Below are 18,087 nucleotides of genomic sequence, written 5' to 3'. Positions count from 1 at the left end.
GAGTCAGTGTCATTCTCCCCACTTAACGATGAGGACTGAATGGCAAAGAATGAAGTGGCATGCCCAAACCCTAACAACAGGGCTTAACCACTAGACCACTGCTATTACACCTTTTCACAGTCTTCCTTATTTATAATGAAAACATATGTCCTTTTATATGCCTTTTGTGATAAAAATTAATTAAAAGATGCGCAATCTGCGTACTGCAGCCTTGAGAATGATTATCAGCAAGCAATGTTTTTGCCTTACCCCAGAAGATACCATTTTTAGAGCCTCTCATTGCCTTTGGTGGTAGGAGCCTCAATGCTATTGCGTGAACAGGCCCCCTCTTGTTTACTTGAAACTGCTGGTGATGTGATACTCTTATAAGTATCATTTAGATATTCTACTGCCTGTGATCACACAGAAAAGAAGGTTTGACTGCTACTGAACGTTCTTAAGAGAAGATGTGCTGAGAATGATGTTTCCATGAACTAATGTTTAAGCAATGTTTAGCATTAAAGACAGGACCCACTTTTGGACTGACTGTAAACTATATCATTTTTTAAAGCCACCCGATACAGTCAGCTTCTCTGCCGCCCCTTAGAGATCACTGAAGCCAAATCGTTAATTAGCAAACAAAAATATGTTTAGTTGCAGTAGGTTATGTTAGCAGGGACCACTTCTCTGAATCTTAAAAGAAAGAACTAACAAATTACTGCGGAGAGACCTTTGCACTCCTTTCCACCCTTTGTTTCCCTACTTAGTGATTAAGTGCTCCCTGACACTCCATACGGGTTTTCACTTCCATTCTCCATAGGCAGCCAAAAAAATCATATGTCACCCAAGCTGTCAAAACTTGACATTCAACTGCAACCTTAAGCAGAGACTCATGTGCTTTTACTTGATTATCTGGAGACCAGACATCTGATTGTCAACATTCCACGCATTTGGAAGTATGTCGTGGCTAAACAATGCTGAGGTCACCAGATATATGTTAGACATATAAGTTTGATTAAGCTGGGGTTTGTATTTGCCTTTTTGGGTATGTGTGGGAGATAGACATAGAGATTTATTAAACTAAAGGTTTAAAGTTCCTGTTAAGCTGAACTACTGCCACCCAAAAAGATTAAGTACAATTAGATATTGTACATGAATGATCTAGCTAAAATTATTTTTTAAGGTGAATATACAAACCCTCATGCTTCAGGGCATGCAGTCAAGTTCTAACTGAGCCCTAGAGTTTAGGGTTGTTTGTTTTTGTTTTTTGTGTTGTTTGCAGCGTTATTCCATAATGTTCACTATGCGGTTTTTTTTCTTGATTTCTTAAATTTTTTTTTTCATTTCTGATTTTGCGCCCCTAGCTGAGACAGGAAATACTTCGCCACTATCATGGGATCACACCGCATTTCTATAGCGTATGTCACTGGCTGAAAGAAATGATGACTCTGCTTAAACTTCACTTTTTCCTCTTTAATAGCAAAAAGCATCTATGAAGCTTTGGATTCTCAAGGACAGAACAGTTTGTTCAGCATATATGTATGTGAGGAGTTGGCATTTTCCTTAATTCTTCCTCTTTGCTGAAAAAACTGAACATTTTATATGTACACAATAGAATTGATCCAAACGTATATAAAGATCCACAAAGAATCTGTTTGGTTTTTTTTCAGTGCGTTTCTGATTGTTTCCTTACCACTAAACATCATAAGTATCCTCCAATGAGAGCATCGACTCCTCCTGAAGCCCCTACGAGAGCCTGGGGGATCACAGACTGACTAGCCAAGGAACCCTGAAAAGACGAAATGTCCTTAGAACTAGGTCCTAATGGAACTTTAAGATGACATTTTCGTGCACCCTCATTCAAGGAGCATCAAGCATCACAACATGAAATTACAGGAGATTGACAGAGCATTTTAGAAACGGGGAATGGAAAACAGGAAGAAATAAGTGCCAATTAAAGTGTTATACCCTACCAATGTGATGCCGGACATGAAAAAGGCTATGAAGTCCTAGATGCACCAGCGTGAGTTATTCCCGTAGACAAGAGAGTGTTAGTACTGTTATGACTGATAAATTCCTCATCTGCAATAGTGTGTGCAATTTGGTCTCCCATCTTTCAAGAAAGATTAATTCAAACTGGAACAGGTTTGCAGAACAGTGGCTACTAGTGATAAGCCAGAGAATAGATAACAAGCTTATGAGATGGAGACTCAAAGGTTGGTTGTTAAGCCATAACCAAATGAAGATGAGGAGATATAGATGCTCTGTATAATACATCAGAGCGGATAAATACCAGGAGAGGAGAAGAGTTATAAGTTACAGCACAATGTAGACACAAGAGAATAAACATGGTATAAACTGGCCATTAACATGTTTAGGCTCAAAATTCAATGAAGGTTTCTAACCTATCGGAGGATGAAGTTCACAACTTCAGGTGAGCAATGGAGAAAAAGCCTAACTGGTATGAGCTGAGTTATGATTAGTGGAGGGATAGTAGGATGAGAACTGCCAATGGCATGTTTGCAAATCCAACTGCTAGCAGCAATATATCTCAATAGCTGGTGAGGGACACTAGACGGGGGCTCTGAAGTTACTACAGAGATATTCTTTCCCTGCTGTGTTCTGGCTTGGTGAGTTTGCCCACTATGCTCACGGGTTCTAAACTGTGGATCACCATATTTGGACTTGGAAGAATTTCCCACTGAGTCAGATTGCAGAGACCCTGGGTTTTTCACCTTATTATGTCTTGAGCATGGGCACAGGTCACTTGGAGGTTTAAACTAGTGTTAATGGTGGTTCTCAGACATCTTCTGCCCCCTGGCCCCAATTCCAGCAGTGGCTGTGGCAGGACGGGACAGGCACCTCTCCCTCAGTCTCAACTCCAGGACTATAATGGGACAGGTCCTTCTCCCTTGGCTCCAGCCCCCTTTTTTTAAGGAAGATCTGTGTTACAGCAATTAATGTTTCTATTCTTTGTTCTGTGGCCTCTGTTTAAGCAATTTATGGGTAAAGCGTTTTTATCTGCCAAAAATATTACCTTATTGAGTCTGATCTACTCCTGAATCAAGAATTTTATACAAAACCATGCAACTACACATCACTACATTTAACCATAAGAAAAATACCTTCAAGACATCGCATACGGTTTTCATTTCATTTGGGTGAGATTTCACTTTAGGTTCAAGCTTACCCTGCCAGCACCAGATAAATTCGTCGAGCAAAGGAACTCACGCCTAATATGGGTCTGCACAATAGGATTTCATTTTTTTTCTGCTCGTTCAGAAGCTGTTATGTGCATAAGACGTTCCAGTCTATGCCCGTTGCAATAGTGACTAAGGGAAGCCGTTCTATATGTACACTTGAAGGTCGAATCCTCAGCATGTGTAAAACAGAAGTAGTCCCACTACTGTGTTGGCTGCTTACACAGCTGAGGATTGGCTGGCCTAAAGTCAGATTGAGGAATTTTACAGCCCTTTACAGGTTTATGTAATAAATGTTTTGTTTCTACCGTGGCTACACCATCGACATTACCTCAAATTGCGTTGCTGAGCATAACAAATTAATTCCGCCACCCTGAATGGAAAATTAGAGGGAACATTGCTCCAGACCTATGAATGGCCTCCTTAAGGGAGCACTGCAATGTCGATAAGATCTCTCAGCTGAGCTATGCTTGAGATATGTAAACCTACAGAATGCAGTTCCATCTGAATGCATGGTATAGGGTTTTGAGAATTTTGCAATAACTGTCCATCAGACAACTTCTTATACTCCCCATTTTAAATGTCCCCTGAGAGGAATTGTTCACCTTTCATCAGTCAGAACACTTGTCAATTAAAAAAGCTACTATTTATTTAATCATAGTGATTTTATTGCATCGTCTTATCATTTCAACAGGATTTGGCAGCCTTAATAGGAAGTATTATAACAGCACCAAAGTGGTAACCAAGCCATTATACTTAGAATTAGAAGCAGTCGGATTGAGACAAGTCTTGTTTCTCTGGTCGAGATGGAGTAATAGATTAAGGGGAACAATGTTGTTCTGCTTCTTTCATTGTTATTTTATTTAGAATTAACAGGCAGCTCTTTTATTCAAGGGTAGTCTATACTATCTGCCGCGATCGGCAGGTAGTTTCGATGATCGGGGCATCGATTTTATTCACGTCTATCTGGTATGCGTAAAACCGGTTGCTAATCGACGCCCGTGTACATCCACCTCAGCAGGAGGAGTAAGCGCGCGTGACGGGCAGCCGCGGCAGTCGACTCACCTCCATGAGGCACAGCAGTAAGTCAACTAAGATGCTCACTTCAGCTCAAGAAATAGTGGGTAGCTGAGTTGCGTATCTTAGTTCAATACCCTCCCGCTAGTGTAGCCCAGTTCCTAACGAATTACAACTGAAGACAGCACAACCGTAACCAACTTCAAGATGTGCTTTTACAGGACCATAATCTCGTGCCTATTTTCTAGAGCCCATAAACTGGGCACCTTAGATAGCCAGATAATTAAATAACAGTTCACTATCCATTGAGATATTAATTCAATTACTTATCATTTCAAAATTTAATTGTATAATACTGTCCACAAACAGTTGGTATGAATTTATTATTCTGTTGGATGAATTAGAGTGTTAAAAAACTTGGAAGGGAGAACTGCTATAAGTGAAAGAAACACCGAGGGAGTGGAACTAGGATTGTTTTCTTAGCTTTTATTACCGGTAAAAGTTTGGAGTCCAGAACATTGTGCACCAGAGAACGGTTATGTTTACACAATCCAGTTTACCAACCACTTTGATGTCCTGTTCTCAGGAAGAGGGATGTGGCAATAATATACTTGATTATTCTGATACCAACAGTTCTTATTTAAGCTTACCCAGTTCCCATACATCACTGCCTCCAATCACTCCTGCGAGATCCACCAGACTAACCGATGCCCTTTATGACCATTTCTAAGGGGATCCCAAATATAAGTTGCAGAAAGACGATATTGCTAAAATGTGTGAATGCCTGCAAGGAGAAACTGTATATTGAAATCAAATGAATTATTAATCAACATGAATCATTCTAAAGCACTTATCCAAACTAAGTAAACATAATAGTGAGAAGCATCTTTCTACCTAGCACTCCGTGGGGGCATGCTTTATTTCGTACAGCCAAAATAATCTTTTTACAAAGTTAAGTAAGACCAAATATAAAAGCTGTTATAATTATATACTCAGAAGTAACTCAAATAAGTAAGCCTTACTTTTGTGGGGTGGGAGCAGGGCTGATGCTTTGGATCTGGAAGGGCCAAGTTCTGCATATAAGTCGAGTAAGCCGCTCTGGTGAAGGCAGAACTCCGGACTACAGATTATGAAGAACAGGTCTCAAAAAGGCCAGTGCCAGATGCATCAGATGAGATAGAACAGATCAGAGCAATTATCAACGAGGGATCCATTCCCTGTTGTGCGTCCCAGTCTTTCTGCAGTCAGATGGGCTAGGGCACTTCAAAGAATGGGTTGCAACCTTGACCTCTTGGTAATAACCATTGAATGGACCGTGTTATTCCATGAACTTATTTTAATTTATTTTTTGAACCCGTTGTACTTTTGACCCGTAGCATTGTGATTCCAAGATTGATTGCACATTGGGTGAGACGAGTACTTTCTTTTTTGTTTTAAAGTGCGCCTATTAATTTTATGGGGTGACCCCTAGTTCTTTGCTTATGTGAAGGAGTAACTAACATTTCCCCCATTTTTTTCAAACCTTTTTTTTCTTTTCCCAAACCCCTTACCCCCCAACATGATATTATAGACTCTAATCTTACTCCCCTAGTCATCTCTTCAAAACCTGCAACAGGTTCAGTCTGGTTTAATCTCTCCTCATATGCAAGCGTTCTTGCCTATTAATCATGTTTTGTTGCCCTTGTTTGTACCGTCTTTCAGTAGGATTAAAACTATACTACAGCCCATGCTATTCTTACTACCTTGTACTGATCTCGCAAACGAAACGTTGATGGATTAGGTCAGGTTTTCAAATGGAGGACACCTCACTGCTGCAGAAGTGTGCTGGCAGGATTCCACTTAGATGGACTCTTCTTGTCATTACTGACCTTAGACTAGGGTTCCTGACCACATGATCTTTCATAAATCTTATCAGTAAGATCTTCCCATTTTCCTAAAGAATACATACATTTTGGACATAGACTGAGATTTGTCATAGGAACCTAATGGAATGACACCTGAACTCTCTTTGGCTTCTCTGAAAAACCTGTTTAGGACCTTAGAATGCCGGCGGTCAGACGAGGTCAGACCAAGATCCATCTATAGCCTGTATCCTGTCCTTCCAAAACTGCGCCAACAAAATGCCCAGGTACTTGGAGAGAATGAACAAGAACAGGTAATCAACAAGTGATCCATCCCTTGTTGCCCATGCCAGCTTCTTGGCAAACAGAGGCTAGGGACCACATATCCTTGCCCATCCTGGCAATACATTGATGGACCTGATCCTCATGAACTATCTCGTTCTTGTTTGACCCAGTGTTATTAGTCTTCGCCTTCACCAACACTCCTTCTGCAAAGAAGTTCCACAGGTTGACTGTTTGTAGAGTCCACTGTACATTACTACCCAGCCATGCCTAGAGCATATCTCGACATGAATACTCCAAAGCTTCTTCCCTCTTTGTCAGGCCTATTAAATAAGGACTGTCCAGACATCTGTATCCAGCGTGATTCCAACTGTTTTGGGGCTTCCAACAGCATAATAAATGAATACAGCCAGCTGGAAACAACGAGAGGGACTTTAACAACTTTCTGACAAACGATTTGGATTACAAAATATAAAATTATTTGGTTCCACCATAATCTCAAAAATCCTTGATATAGGAATTGTCTCATGGCAGATTTCAAAACCTTGCTGCTATACAGAAATGCATTATTCACTAACACACAACTGTGTGTGAAGGTCAGAACACACATGGAAACAACAAGGGTAAGCATGCAAAAGCAGCACGCAAATTGAGACAATACCAAGATTTAAAGGAGTCTATGACGCGGTGCATATTCTTAATCCCACTGACTTCAATGGATAAGGATTATGCTGCGTTTCTGCTGGATCAGGATTCGAACAGTCAGAGCAGTTACACTCTCACACAGAAACAAATACAAAACACTGGACTTTAAAAAAGCAAGATGAAAAAATGAGAAATTCCAATCATTATATTTGCTAGACCACAGGACAAAGTAGGATTCCTGGTTCATTTTCTAGGCACTGGGTATGCAGGACTTGCATAACCAAAATACATTTGGCCTATACTTTCAGTAGAGACAGCTGGATAAGTGGGCTGAACTGGGAGTCTTCGCGACAGAGATGCTCTATTTTAGTCGATTGCTGCCAGACAGTGGCTGTTGAAATGTTAAGATCCTTTAGTACTTTCACATATAAAATGGGGAATAATACTTTATAGGTTGAGGTCTTGCTGGATATAGATTGAGAAGTGACCAATTAATAACCATCAGCAGAAGAGGCAAGGACTTCAAACTCCTGGGCTCACAGCCTAGTTTGGCATTATCCCTCGGCAAAGGAGTATTTTGACTGGGAGGGACAGCTGAGCGTCGCATCAAATTTGGGAAATAGAAACAGCCATATGGGTCAGACCAAATGGGTCCACCCTAGTCATATTTGTGATTTCCAACAATGGCAATGGCCCAGGTGCCCCAGGGGGAATGAACCAGACAGTAAAATCATCAAGTGATCCATTCCTGAGCTGTCTGGCAAACAGAGGCTAGGAACACCATCCCCTGTCCATCGCTGGCTAATCGCTACTGATGGACGCTTCCCCATGAACTTATCTTAGATTACTTTTTTTGGCCTTCACAACTTCCTCTGAAAGTAGTTCCACAGGTTGACTGTACACTGTGTAAAATAATACTTCCTTTGTGTGTTGGTATTTAAACCTGCTGCCCTATTAATTTCATTTTGCTGACCCTTAGGACTTCTTGTTGTAATATTGAGGCAGAGGTAAACTCAAACTTCCTACATTTTACTTTCTCCACATCTCATGATCGGCATAGGCTCCATCATTACGCCCCCTTATTCTCTTGTTCTCCAAGCTGAAAGTCCCAGTTTATTAATCTGTCTCATATGGCAAGCCGTTCCATACTCCTAAAAATTTTTGTTGCCCTTTTCTGAACCTTCAATTCCAATGATATCTTTTTGGGAGTGACTTACATCTGCACACAATATATCAGAACTGGGTGTACCATGGATTTATATAGAGGCATCATGAATATTTTCTGTCTTATTGATCTATCTCTTTCTTAATGATTCCCAACATTCTGTGTCGCTTTTGACTGTCTGTGCAAGCTGCATATGAGTGATGTTTTTCAGAGAACTATCCCCAAGACTCTAAGGATCTCTTTTCTTGGATGGTAACAGCCAATTTACCCCATCATTTTATATTGTATAATTGGAAGTATATTCTTTCAATGTTGCCATATACATATATCAACATTGATTTCTTCATTTTGTTCTAGGCACTCACTTTGAGAGATTCTTTGTAGTCTCGCAGTCTGCCTGCCTACTTAACTATCTTGGAGGAATTTTGTAATCATCAGCGCAAATTTTGGCCACCTCACTGCTTACCCCTTTCCAGATCCGTTTAAATATACTGCATAGGCCTGGCCCAGTCAGAGTGCCCTGGGACCCAACTATTTACCTCTTTCCATCTGCAAAGTGACCATTAGTATTCCTACCTTGTTTCCTATTTTCATTTTTACCAGGTACTCCGATCCGATGGGAGAGGACCTTCCCTCTTATCCCATGATAGCTTACTTTGCTTAAAAGCCTTTGGTGAGGGACCTCGTGAAGGCTTTCTGAAAATCTAAGTACACTATATCTACTGGATACCCCTTGTCCACATGCTTGTTGACCCCTTAAAAGAACTCTAGTAGAGCACATGCAGTTCAGTTTAGGATTTTAAGAAACGTAATCACCAAGTGTAAAACAAGTTCTGCTGCGCATGTGCCCATACCAACTTTAAGAGGCTCTTAAACTGGCCAAATGAGTGTGGATTTTCATGGAGTTAGGACACTTCTGGACTGTCCCCTGTAAAATAGTTTATTTCTCCACTAAGCTCATTCTGATGCTGAACCATTTTTGCTCAAATATTTTAAAAAATTCAACATGAAACAGAAACCAGAGATGGAAGATTTCAGCCTGCATGGTTAAAATTTGCCAGACTTACAAGGAACTGAAATATAGGGTATTATAGTGGTGCAATATGGACTTCATATGTGCAATGAATGAGAAAGTAGTAAGTTAAAAATTCTGAATTCAGTGTGTTTTATGATCACATGCAAACTCCAGTGCAGAACAACAGACAAGAAGCCCTTGACTCTAAAGTGAAACAACTGCAATTTGTATAATCTAAATTCCAGTTTGACTGTTGTTCCTGTAAAATAATAGCATTCATTGAAAGACAAGTGCAAACATTTACAATGTTACCAGGTAAGAACTCTTACCTCAGCTATACTAATGGAAATGATGAAGAGAGGAGGAGGGATACAGTTTGCTCTTTCCAGGTAGGTTCTTCTGGCATTTTCGGGAAGCATCCATTTGGAAATGGACTCATGGATCTTGTCACAGCTAGTACAAACTCTAGAGTTTCTTTCATTTTTTTCCTTCTCTTCCTCCTCACCAGACATATCCGTGTTCATTTTCTCCATCTCCATATTACTTACTCGGAAAAGGCCAAAAACTTAGGAATTGCAAAAACCTGTTTTATCAAACATACAGGTTACTATTTTACACACAATCAGCACAACATTCAGATGACTGGTAAATTTTATAAGATTAATCTCTAGCACTATGATGACAAACTTACACATCACCTTTCATCCAGAAAGGTTCCCCAAAGCACTTTACAAACTTTATCAATCACTCTACCTATTGTCTAACAGCACAAAGCAACACTACACAACAATTAAGACAGAACTGAAGACTCTTGCTTCCAGGTAACATTACAGAGGAATGTATGGTAAGCACAATACAACTAACTAAAAATTGACTTTGGCTAGATTACATGGCTAAAAATCCCTATTTTTAGGGGAGGGAAAACCATCATGAACTTTTTAATGACCCATTCAATTACCTCAAATCATATGCAAAAGTAGCAGCAATTTGCATCCTCTATAGCTCCGGAGGCAGTATCCCTGACCCCTTCCATTTGGGATTCATAGGGTGAAACGGAAGCAGCTTTATTTATGGCTTCAAATGATATTGCCTGGAAATGCACTGAATCAAGTCTCTCCCGCTGTATGCTATACCAGCCAGGTCCAGACCACTGCTGGGGACTCTTGTCAGCTACTGTCACTACTGTGGTCTCTGGAGTCCCACAACCTAGGTTCTGCCAGTATAGGTCTGGCCCTTTCTGTTTTTTCAGATATACTCTATAGATTTCTTTTCTATTAGATAGATTGCTTAAATGGAGACAGTCACCTTGAAACGTAATCAGTTAAAATACACTAACATTGTTTCTGTGCTACACCCATCCCCCACATATCTCTGTCAATTTTGTGGTTTTACAATTACAAAATATTTCTCTCCAGTTGATGTGTGAAAGATGCACAAAGGAGAGGTGGGGAATGGTAAAAATGATTATACAAATGTGCTGTCAGATGCACAATGTAAATGCATTTTCAAAAAGGAAATATCTCTATAATCTTTTAGACAGCCATTTTAAGTGTTTCTTGTAACAATAGTAGGCAAAAAGTTGAGTGTCCCTTTATTTAGTTGTAATTCAGTGTAACTTGCAGACAGAAGTGTTTAATATAATTTCCCTCAGACACGCTTCTCAGCTGTCCCTGATTTTGCAAATATTTTTGTCCTCACCTTGATCCAAAAAGAAATCAATCACATGAAAATAATGTTCCAGAAAGTAAATTGCTTATCTTTTGTTTTTTTTCTACTATTAAAAACAAGCACTAGATCAAAGCACAGCAACAGAAACATCAATTACACACTCTTTACTAGAAAGTCTCTGACCTAGGCCATGTCTACACTACTAATTTTTGTTGACAAAAGTGACGGCAACAACCAAAAGTCGACATAATAGAAATCGGAATCTCATGTTCACACTTGCTCCCTTGGTTAGCAGATCACATCCACAATGGGGGCACCATCAACAATGTAAGCATTGCACTGTGGGTACCTATCCTACAGTCCAGCTTGACAACTTCTGTCGCTAGGTATGTGGGTAGGCAGAGAGGAAGGTGATCAGGAACAGTCAACATGAATTCACCACGGGCAAGTCATGCCTGACCAACCTGATTGCCTTCTATGATGAGATAACTGGTTCTGTGGATATGGGGAAAATGGTGGATGTGATATATCTTGACTTTAGCAAAGCTTTTGATATGGTCTCCCACAGTATTCTTGCCAGCAAGTTAAAGAAATATGCATTGGATAATGGACTATAAGGTGGATAGAAAGCTGGCTAAATTGTTGGGCTCAACGGGTAGTGATCAAAGGCTCGATCTCTAGTTGGCAGCCAGTATCAAGGGGAGTGCCCCAGGGATCAGTCCTGGGGCCAGTTTTGTTCAATATCTTTATTAATGATCTGGATGATGTGATGAATTGCACCCTCAGCAAGTTCGCAGGTGACACTAAGCTGGGGGGAGAGGTAGATATGCTGGAGGATAGGGATCGGGTCCAGAGTAACCTAGACAAATTGGGAGGGTTGGGCCAAAAGAAATCTGATGAAGTTCAACAAGGACAAGTGCAGAGTCCTGCACTTAGGAAGGAAGAATCCCATGCACTGTTACAGGCTTGGGACCGAGTGGCTAAGCAGCAGTTCTGCAGAAAAGGACCTGGGGATTACAGTGGATGAGAAGCTGGATATGAGTCAGCAGTGTGCCCTTGTTGCCAAGAAGGCCAACGGCAGGCATGTTGAGCTGTACTAGTAGGAATACTGCCAGCAGTTCGAGGGAAGTGATTATTCCCTTCTATTTGGTACTGGTGAGGCCACACCTGGAGTACTATGTCCAGTTTTGGTCCCCCCACTACAGAAGGGATGTGGACAAATTGAAGAGAGTCCAGCGGAAGGCAACGAAAATGATTAGGGGGCTGGGGCACATGACTTATGGGGAGAGCCTTAGGGAACTGGGGTTACTTAGTCTGCAGAAGAGAATAGTGAGGGGGGATTTGATAGCCTTTAACTGCCTGAAGGAGGGTTCCAAAGAGGATGGAGCTCTTCTGTTTTCAGTGGTGGCAGATGACAGAACAAGAAGCAATGGTCTCAAGTTGCAGTGGGGAAGGTCTAGACTGAATATTAGGAAACACCATTTCACTAGGAGGGTGGTGAAGCACTGGAATGGGTTACCTAGGGAGGTGGTGGAATCTCCATTGTTAAAGGTTTTTAAGGCCCAGCTTGACACAGCCCTGGCTGGGATGATTTAGTTGATGTTCATCCGGCTTTGAGCAGGGGATTGGACTAGATGACCTCCTGAGGTCTCTTCCAACCCTAATATTCTATGATTCTATGATCATGGCACTTCTTAGGACCAGGCTAAATGCCCCGTGATGCATTGCTTTGTGTCCCAGCAATCCATGGACTTACGTCCTTCTTTTGTGGCATTTTTGCAGCAGCCATTCTCTGCTGTGCACCTCGGCATCTTTCTGGGAAGGGATGGGTCCTGCACTGCTCTCTTATGCTCTGTTAACTGTCATTAAGACATTGTGGATGGCAGTGCAGTTAATCAAGTTCCTAGCTGAAGAAGACTTGCAGATTCCTGACCTTCTGCATGACATGGATTGGAGCAACTTTAGATTGTTTTTGGCATTCACAGAGCAGCTGCATAGGGTAGACTGTTGTTTTTGGGCTCAGGAAACAAGCACTGAATTGTGGGATTGCATCATCACGAAGGTGTGGAATGAAAAATAATGGCTACAGAACTTTTAGATGAGGAAAACCACCTTCCTGGAACTGTGCGCGGTGCTTGCCCCAGACCTGCAGCACAAGGACACCAGGATGAGAGCTGCCCTCTTGGTATAGAAGCATATGGCAATCACTGTGTGGAAGCTGGCCACTCCAGACTGCTACCAGTTGGTCATGAATCAATTTGGAGTGGGGAATTGACCGCTGGGGCTGTGTTAATGGAAGCGCGCAGGGCAATCAATCGCATGCTGTTATGGAGGACTGTGACACTGGGAAATGTACATGAAATAGTGGATGGCGTTGCAGAAATGGGGTTCCCTAATTGTGAGGGGGCAGTAGATGGCACACATATTCCAATTTTGGCACCAGACTACCTTGCGACAGAGTACATCAATAGGAAAGAGTACTTTTCTATGGTGTTGCAGGCGCTTGTGGATCACCGACAGCATTTCTGTGACATCAACACGGGGTGGTCTGGGAAGGTGTATCTCCAGGAACACGGACCTATACAGAAAGCTACAAGCAGGGGACTTTCTTTCCAAACGAGATGTTCAACATCACCCTAAGCCATGGCTCATGAAACCTTACACGGGACCCCTGGACAGCAGTAAGAAATCGTTCAACAACAGGCTGAGTAGGTGCCGGATGACAGTTGAATGTGCACTTGGCAGATTAAAGGCACGCTGGCAATGCCTTTATGGCAGGCTAGACTTTAATGAGGATAATATTCACATGGTCATAGCCACGTGCTGTATGTTGTATAATCTCTGTGAAGCTAAGGGTGAAAGGTTTGCTCAGGGGTGGAGTGCTGAAACAGACCACTTGGCTGCTGATTTTGAGCAGACAGATACCGGGGCTGTCAGAGGAACCCAGAGGGGGGCAGTTAGAATCAGGGAGACTTTGAGGCAGCACTTTGACAATGAGCACCAATATTGTATATCTCTGTCACAGGTGCTAGTTTTCCTAGGACGCAATGGTGTCATTTTGGGCCTTATATTCCTGTAAGACAATGATAATAATGCCTGTGCATGTATTGGTAGTGCCTGCAATCTCAATTTGTAGAGAAAAAAAAAAAAAAAAGGTGATTCACTATTAAAGAACCTTGATTTTATTGAACAAGAAACAGCACATGCAAATGCCTCATGGGAAAGGAGGAACCAGGAAAAGAGAATTTCACAACTGTGTGCAAGTCCAGTTATCATTGTGAAAGTTGTCCAAGGGGGCGAAGTGAAAGAGAGACTGATCTGCTCTGTCTACAGCACTTAAGGACTGTAGCATCTACATTTGCTCTCCCATTACTTGAATCATCCTCTCAGTTGCGTCCTTAAACGCTTGATTCTCTTTTCTGTCCTGCTGTTTGGCTTCCCAGCACTCCTTATGTTCCCTTTTTTCTGCACTGAAGCCCTGCAATACCTCCCAGAACATGTCTTCTTTGCTGCATCTTGGGTGCTTTCTTATCTGGTGGAGAAGCTCGGAAGGGGTGCGTGGGGTGTTCCTTAAGGCCACATCTGGTGAAGTACAGGGGACAATGCACAGAAGCGGGATGTTTAAATTCATGCACACTATTGTAATATTTCAGTTAAATTCACCTTTTGCAACATTGCAATCACTTTTTCACTGACCATAGCCAGGCACAAATATCCATGAACAGCCAAGGCATGGTGAGTGTTGCGGGGAAAGGTTGTTCCACATGGGGAAAAGAGCACACACTCTCTGCAAGGCTCGTGGTGCAGCAGTCTATGGAAAAAGATCTAAAATTCTCCCCGACTTTTCCACAGGCAGGGGTCATTCTAGCAGACATCTCACTGCTAAGGGCAAGCAGGGAAACAAGGGTACATCTACTTCATGCTTGTGACTTCCGCCCTGCTCTCTATGCTGCTTGCCTATGTGCCGCTTTGGTCCCAGCACAAGTGATTGTCAAATGGCGCAGGAAAGTTTCCTACAATGGGGGGAAGGAACAAAGCTGCTCTGCCACAGAACCTTCAGCAGAGAATTACCGAGTTCTTCCTAATTTTGTAGTGTAGACATACCCTCAGTCTCACCTCTTTTTAAAGAGCAACAAAATGGTGCTCCAGCAGCAGAGCAATCCCTAGCCAAAGCTGAAATTTTACTTCAGTAGTAACTCCAAGCATTAATGACAACTACTGACATACTAAAAGACACGTTATAGTATCCAGATGATCCTAAGAAAAGGTACTTCAAAGCACTGACTCTGATCTAGCTTGTGGGATAGGAGTGGTAAACACTCTAGGCATAAGGTATTTTTAAATGTGTTTCTCAGACACTGGATAGGTCCAACTACCACTGTGGTAAAGCAGTTGTCTACAGTGTAATGTAAATTTAAGAAAATATGATGTCTTTATGGCCAATTTCTTTTTAAATAAAAAACTCCTCTCCACCCACTTTTCAATCTCCTTTCACCAAAACCACTATTAGTTTATCTGGGCTGTATTTGTTACGGGTTTCTAGTCTAGATTTTACATGTTCTTTTAATATTGCCAGTGGAATGTCTTTGTGGTTCTGGCACTGAACAAAAGCAACTGCAGGACCCTAGAACTCTGACAGGTTTTTAGAAATACTAGCCATTATAATTACAAACCCACTAACTTCATTCAACAAGCACTCTGCGGCTGTACACGCTGAAAGGATATGTTTAGACTGGAAACGCTGTGACATGGCTATTTGAGAGGAATGTTCTTCAGCCTCACGGCACATCCCTTAGAGCGGCTCTCTGTGCAGGAGCCGTTTTTACAGGGATACCCTAAAACCCCCAGATGACTGCACTACACTCGCTTCTCCCCAGCCAGAGGCTGGTGCTTGGCCCTGAACGGGGAGGCAGAGGCTCTGTCCCCTCAACGGCCTGGGCAGCTCCCCCAGGAAGGGTTTCTGGGGAGTTTTAGGTCAAGAAGCTGAACCAAGTAAAGTCACCGAAGCTGAATTCCAGCCCGGCCGGCGAGGCTCAGCGACGCTCAAGGGCTCCCCGCGGGGGGCAAGGCGCCAAGTTACCTCATGGCTCACGGACTCGCACCGACTTCCAGACAGGACTACCACGGAGCCCGCACCGCTGCAGCCGGTCCGCCCCCGCGCCAGCCCCCTCCAGACGCTGCCCCGGACCCGGGACTCGGCTCCGGCCTACCTGGCTGCTCCGAGTTCGGCGCCGCCGCCTCCCGGCTCCAAGTCTCTGCGCCAGCCCCTCCTACTTCTGCAGAGTAACATCAGCCCCGGAGCCGCTCCCCGGCCCCGGCCCGCCCTGGTGGCAGCCCCAGGAGGAGCCTCCCTCAGCGGCATTCCCGGGGCGGGCTACCTCCGACACGCCCTCACAACGAACGGCCAGGCCGCACGCCCGTCTGTCCAAACTGCCGCCAGCCTCGGTCCCCTCAGCGCAGGGCTAAGCGGGGGCCGCAGGCTGGATGCGGCCAGCGACAAGTCTCCGCACTGCGAGCAGGACAGCGGCCCCTAGGCGAGGGGTGTTCAGGGAATCGATGCGTCCTGCGTCCGCCCCCAGCGCCGGCTCCGCAGCTCCCATTGGCTGGGTACAGCAGCCAATGGGGGCTGCGAGGTGAGCGCCTGCCGGCATGCGCAGCATACACCGCGCAGAGTGGCCTGGCCCCTCTGCTTAGGGGCTGGGTGCGTTGGCCGTCTGGGGAAGAAGAGCAACAGGACCCTGGGCAGGCAGGTAGGCAGGGATCCTGCCTTAGCCCTGCTGCACCGCTGACCAGGAGCAGCCACTCCCACTCCTGTATCCCTACCCCAGCCCTGAGACCCCTCCTGCACCCCAACCTCCTGTCCCATCCCTGGCCTCACCCCAGAACCAACCCCCAAGCTGGTGCTACACCTCTTCCCATATCCCAATCTCCTGCCTGAGCCCACCGCCCCACTCCAAACCCCAGGGGCCCCACCAAATCTAATAGCCCCAGGCCCACAGGAGAGTTAATCCAGCTCTGCTGCAGGGCACCAACAGAGTGGTAGCACCATCATTCTATGCTTTCCATCAGACCCCAGGTATCCCTAATTCAAAATTGGGTTGCTACCTAAATTTTCCCAGGATCATCCTTTTTTTTGAGGTAGGTGTTCTGGGAAATCCAGGGAGGTGCTCAGTACACTCTGTTGGCTGTCCAGTTTTACTGGCTTAGGATCATTGCAGAGATCCTGACTTTTTTGTACCTCAGAGGTGTCAACTTTAATCCCAAATCTCACCACTTCCCTATCTTCCCTGAGCATATTCCTCTCAAACTACCTCAACCCCTCCCATCCCCACTGAAGCGTCAATCCTTGTCAGGTCCTTCCATCCCCAATCCCTCTATTTCAATACGCCATTTTCCTCTACCATGGGCACCCACACCCTTATCCTCAATATCCCCAGGCCCTCCCCATCCCGAACCTCCCATTAACAATCCTCCCCACACTCCAATCACCCCCAAATTCCTATCCCAATCCTTCCCCTGGCCCATTTATCCCTCCTGCTTCCCCCATCTTGACACACCATGTTCCCAATCCCTCAGGCACCCCCACATCCTAATCTTCCAAGACACTCCCCCATTTCACCAGGAACTCTCACTCCCTAAACCCTTGCATCCCATCCTGCTTCCTGTATTAACCTGGGAACCCCAAATCCTTCATGCTTTCCAGGCATCCTTATTCCCTCCCCTTATCTCTCCATCCCCAAATCCCATAGTCAATGCCTCTGAGGATGAGGACCACATTCCCTTCTAGGGGGAGAAATCCCAGGGTTCCCCACATTAGCCCTTCTACCTTGTATTGCAAAGAAGATGTAGTGTTCTTCAGCCTCCCTCTCCCATCAGCCATTGTGTGGTCTATGCTGGGGCCCCACTAGGGCTTCCCATTTCAAGGACAAGGGTGGTGTGAAGCCAGAAGCGGAAGTTACTGTGGCTGGCTGTGCCTTGAGCAGGTGGCATCACAATTAGAGAAAAGTCAGAGGAGCAGGTAGCACCCATGCCACTGATGGGAGGTGCTGAGGGGGGCCTGATTTCATGGGAGAGATATGCTGTGTCTGCCACAGCAGCCCTCAGTACATAACTCAAATTGTAGTTAGGATGACCATACATCTCATTTTGGCTAGGACAGTCCCTTTTTTAAGCCCTGTCCCTGTTGGCCTGACTTTTTGTTTGTTTGTTTGTTTGTTTGTTTGTTTGTTTTTGCAAAAATGGGCATTTGTCCCATTTGCTCTTGCCAACTTGACC

At 43.9% G+C, this 18,087-nt stretch overlaps 1 protein-coding gene across 1 annotated transcript in view; it reads right to left on the bottom strand.

Moving 5' to 3' along the window:
* RHBDL2 (rhomboid like 2) overlaps nucleotides 1–16,079 on the bottom strand; it is a 21,872-nt gene extending 5,793 nt beyond the window's left edge. Inside the window, exons 1-2 of the mRNA XM_032792249.2 lie at nucleotides 16,023–16,079; nucleotides 9,474–9,727 (exon numbers count right to left, since the gene is read on the bottom strand). Coding sequence (XP_032648140.1) covers nucleotides 9,474–9,683 — 210 coding nt within the window. The 5' untranslated portion in view covers nucleotides 9,684–9,727; nucleotides 16,023–16,079. The remainder of the gene's footprint in view (nucleotides 1–9,473; nucleotides 9,728–16,022) is intronic.
* Nucleotides 16,080–18,087: the final 2,008 nt, after the last annotated feature.

This window comes from Chelonoidis abingdonii, chromosome 25 (assembly GCF_003597395.2).
Source record: "Chelonoidis abingdonii isolate Lonesome George chromosome 25, CheloAbing_2.0, whole genome shotgun sequence".
Classification (NCBI taxonomy): Eukaryota; Metazoa; Chordata; order Testudines; family Testudinidae; genus Chelonoidis; species Chelonoidis abingdonii.
This window is presented reverse-complemented; position numbering and strand designations above follow the sequence as displayed.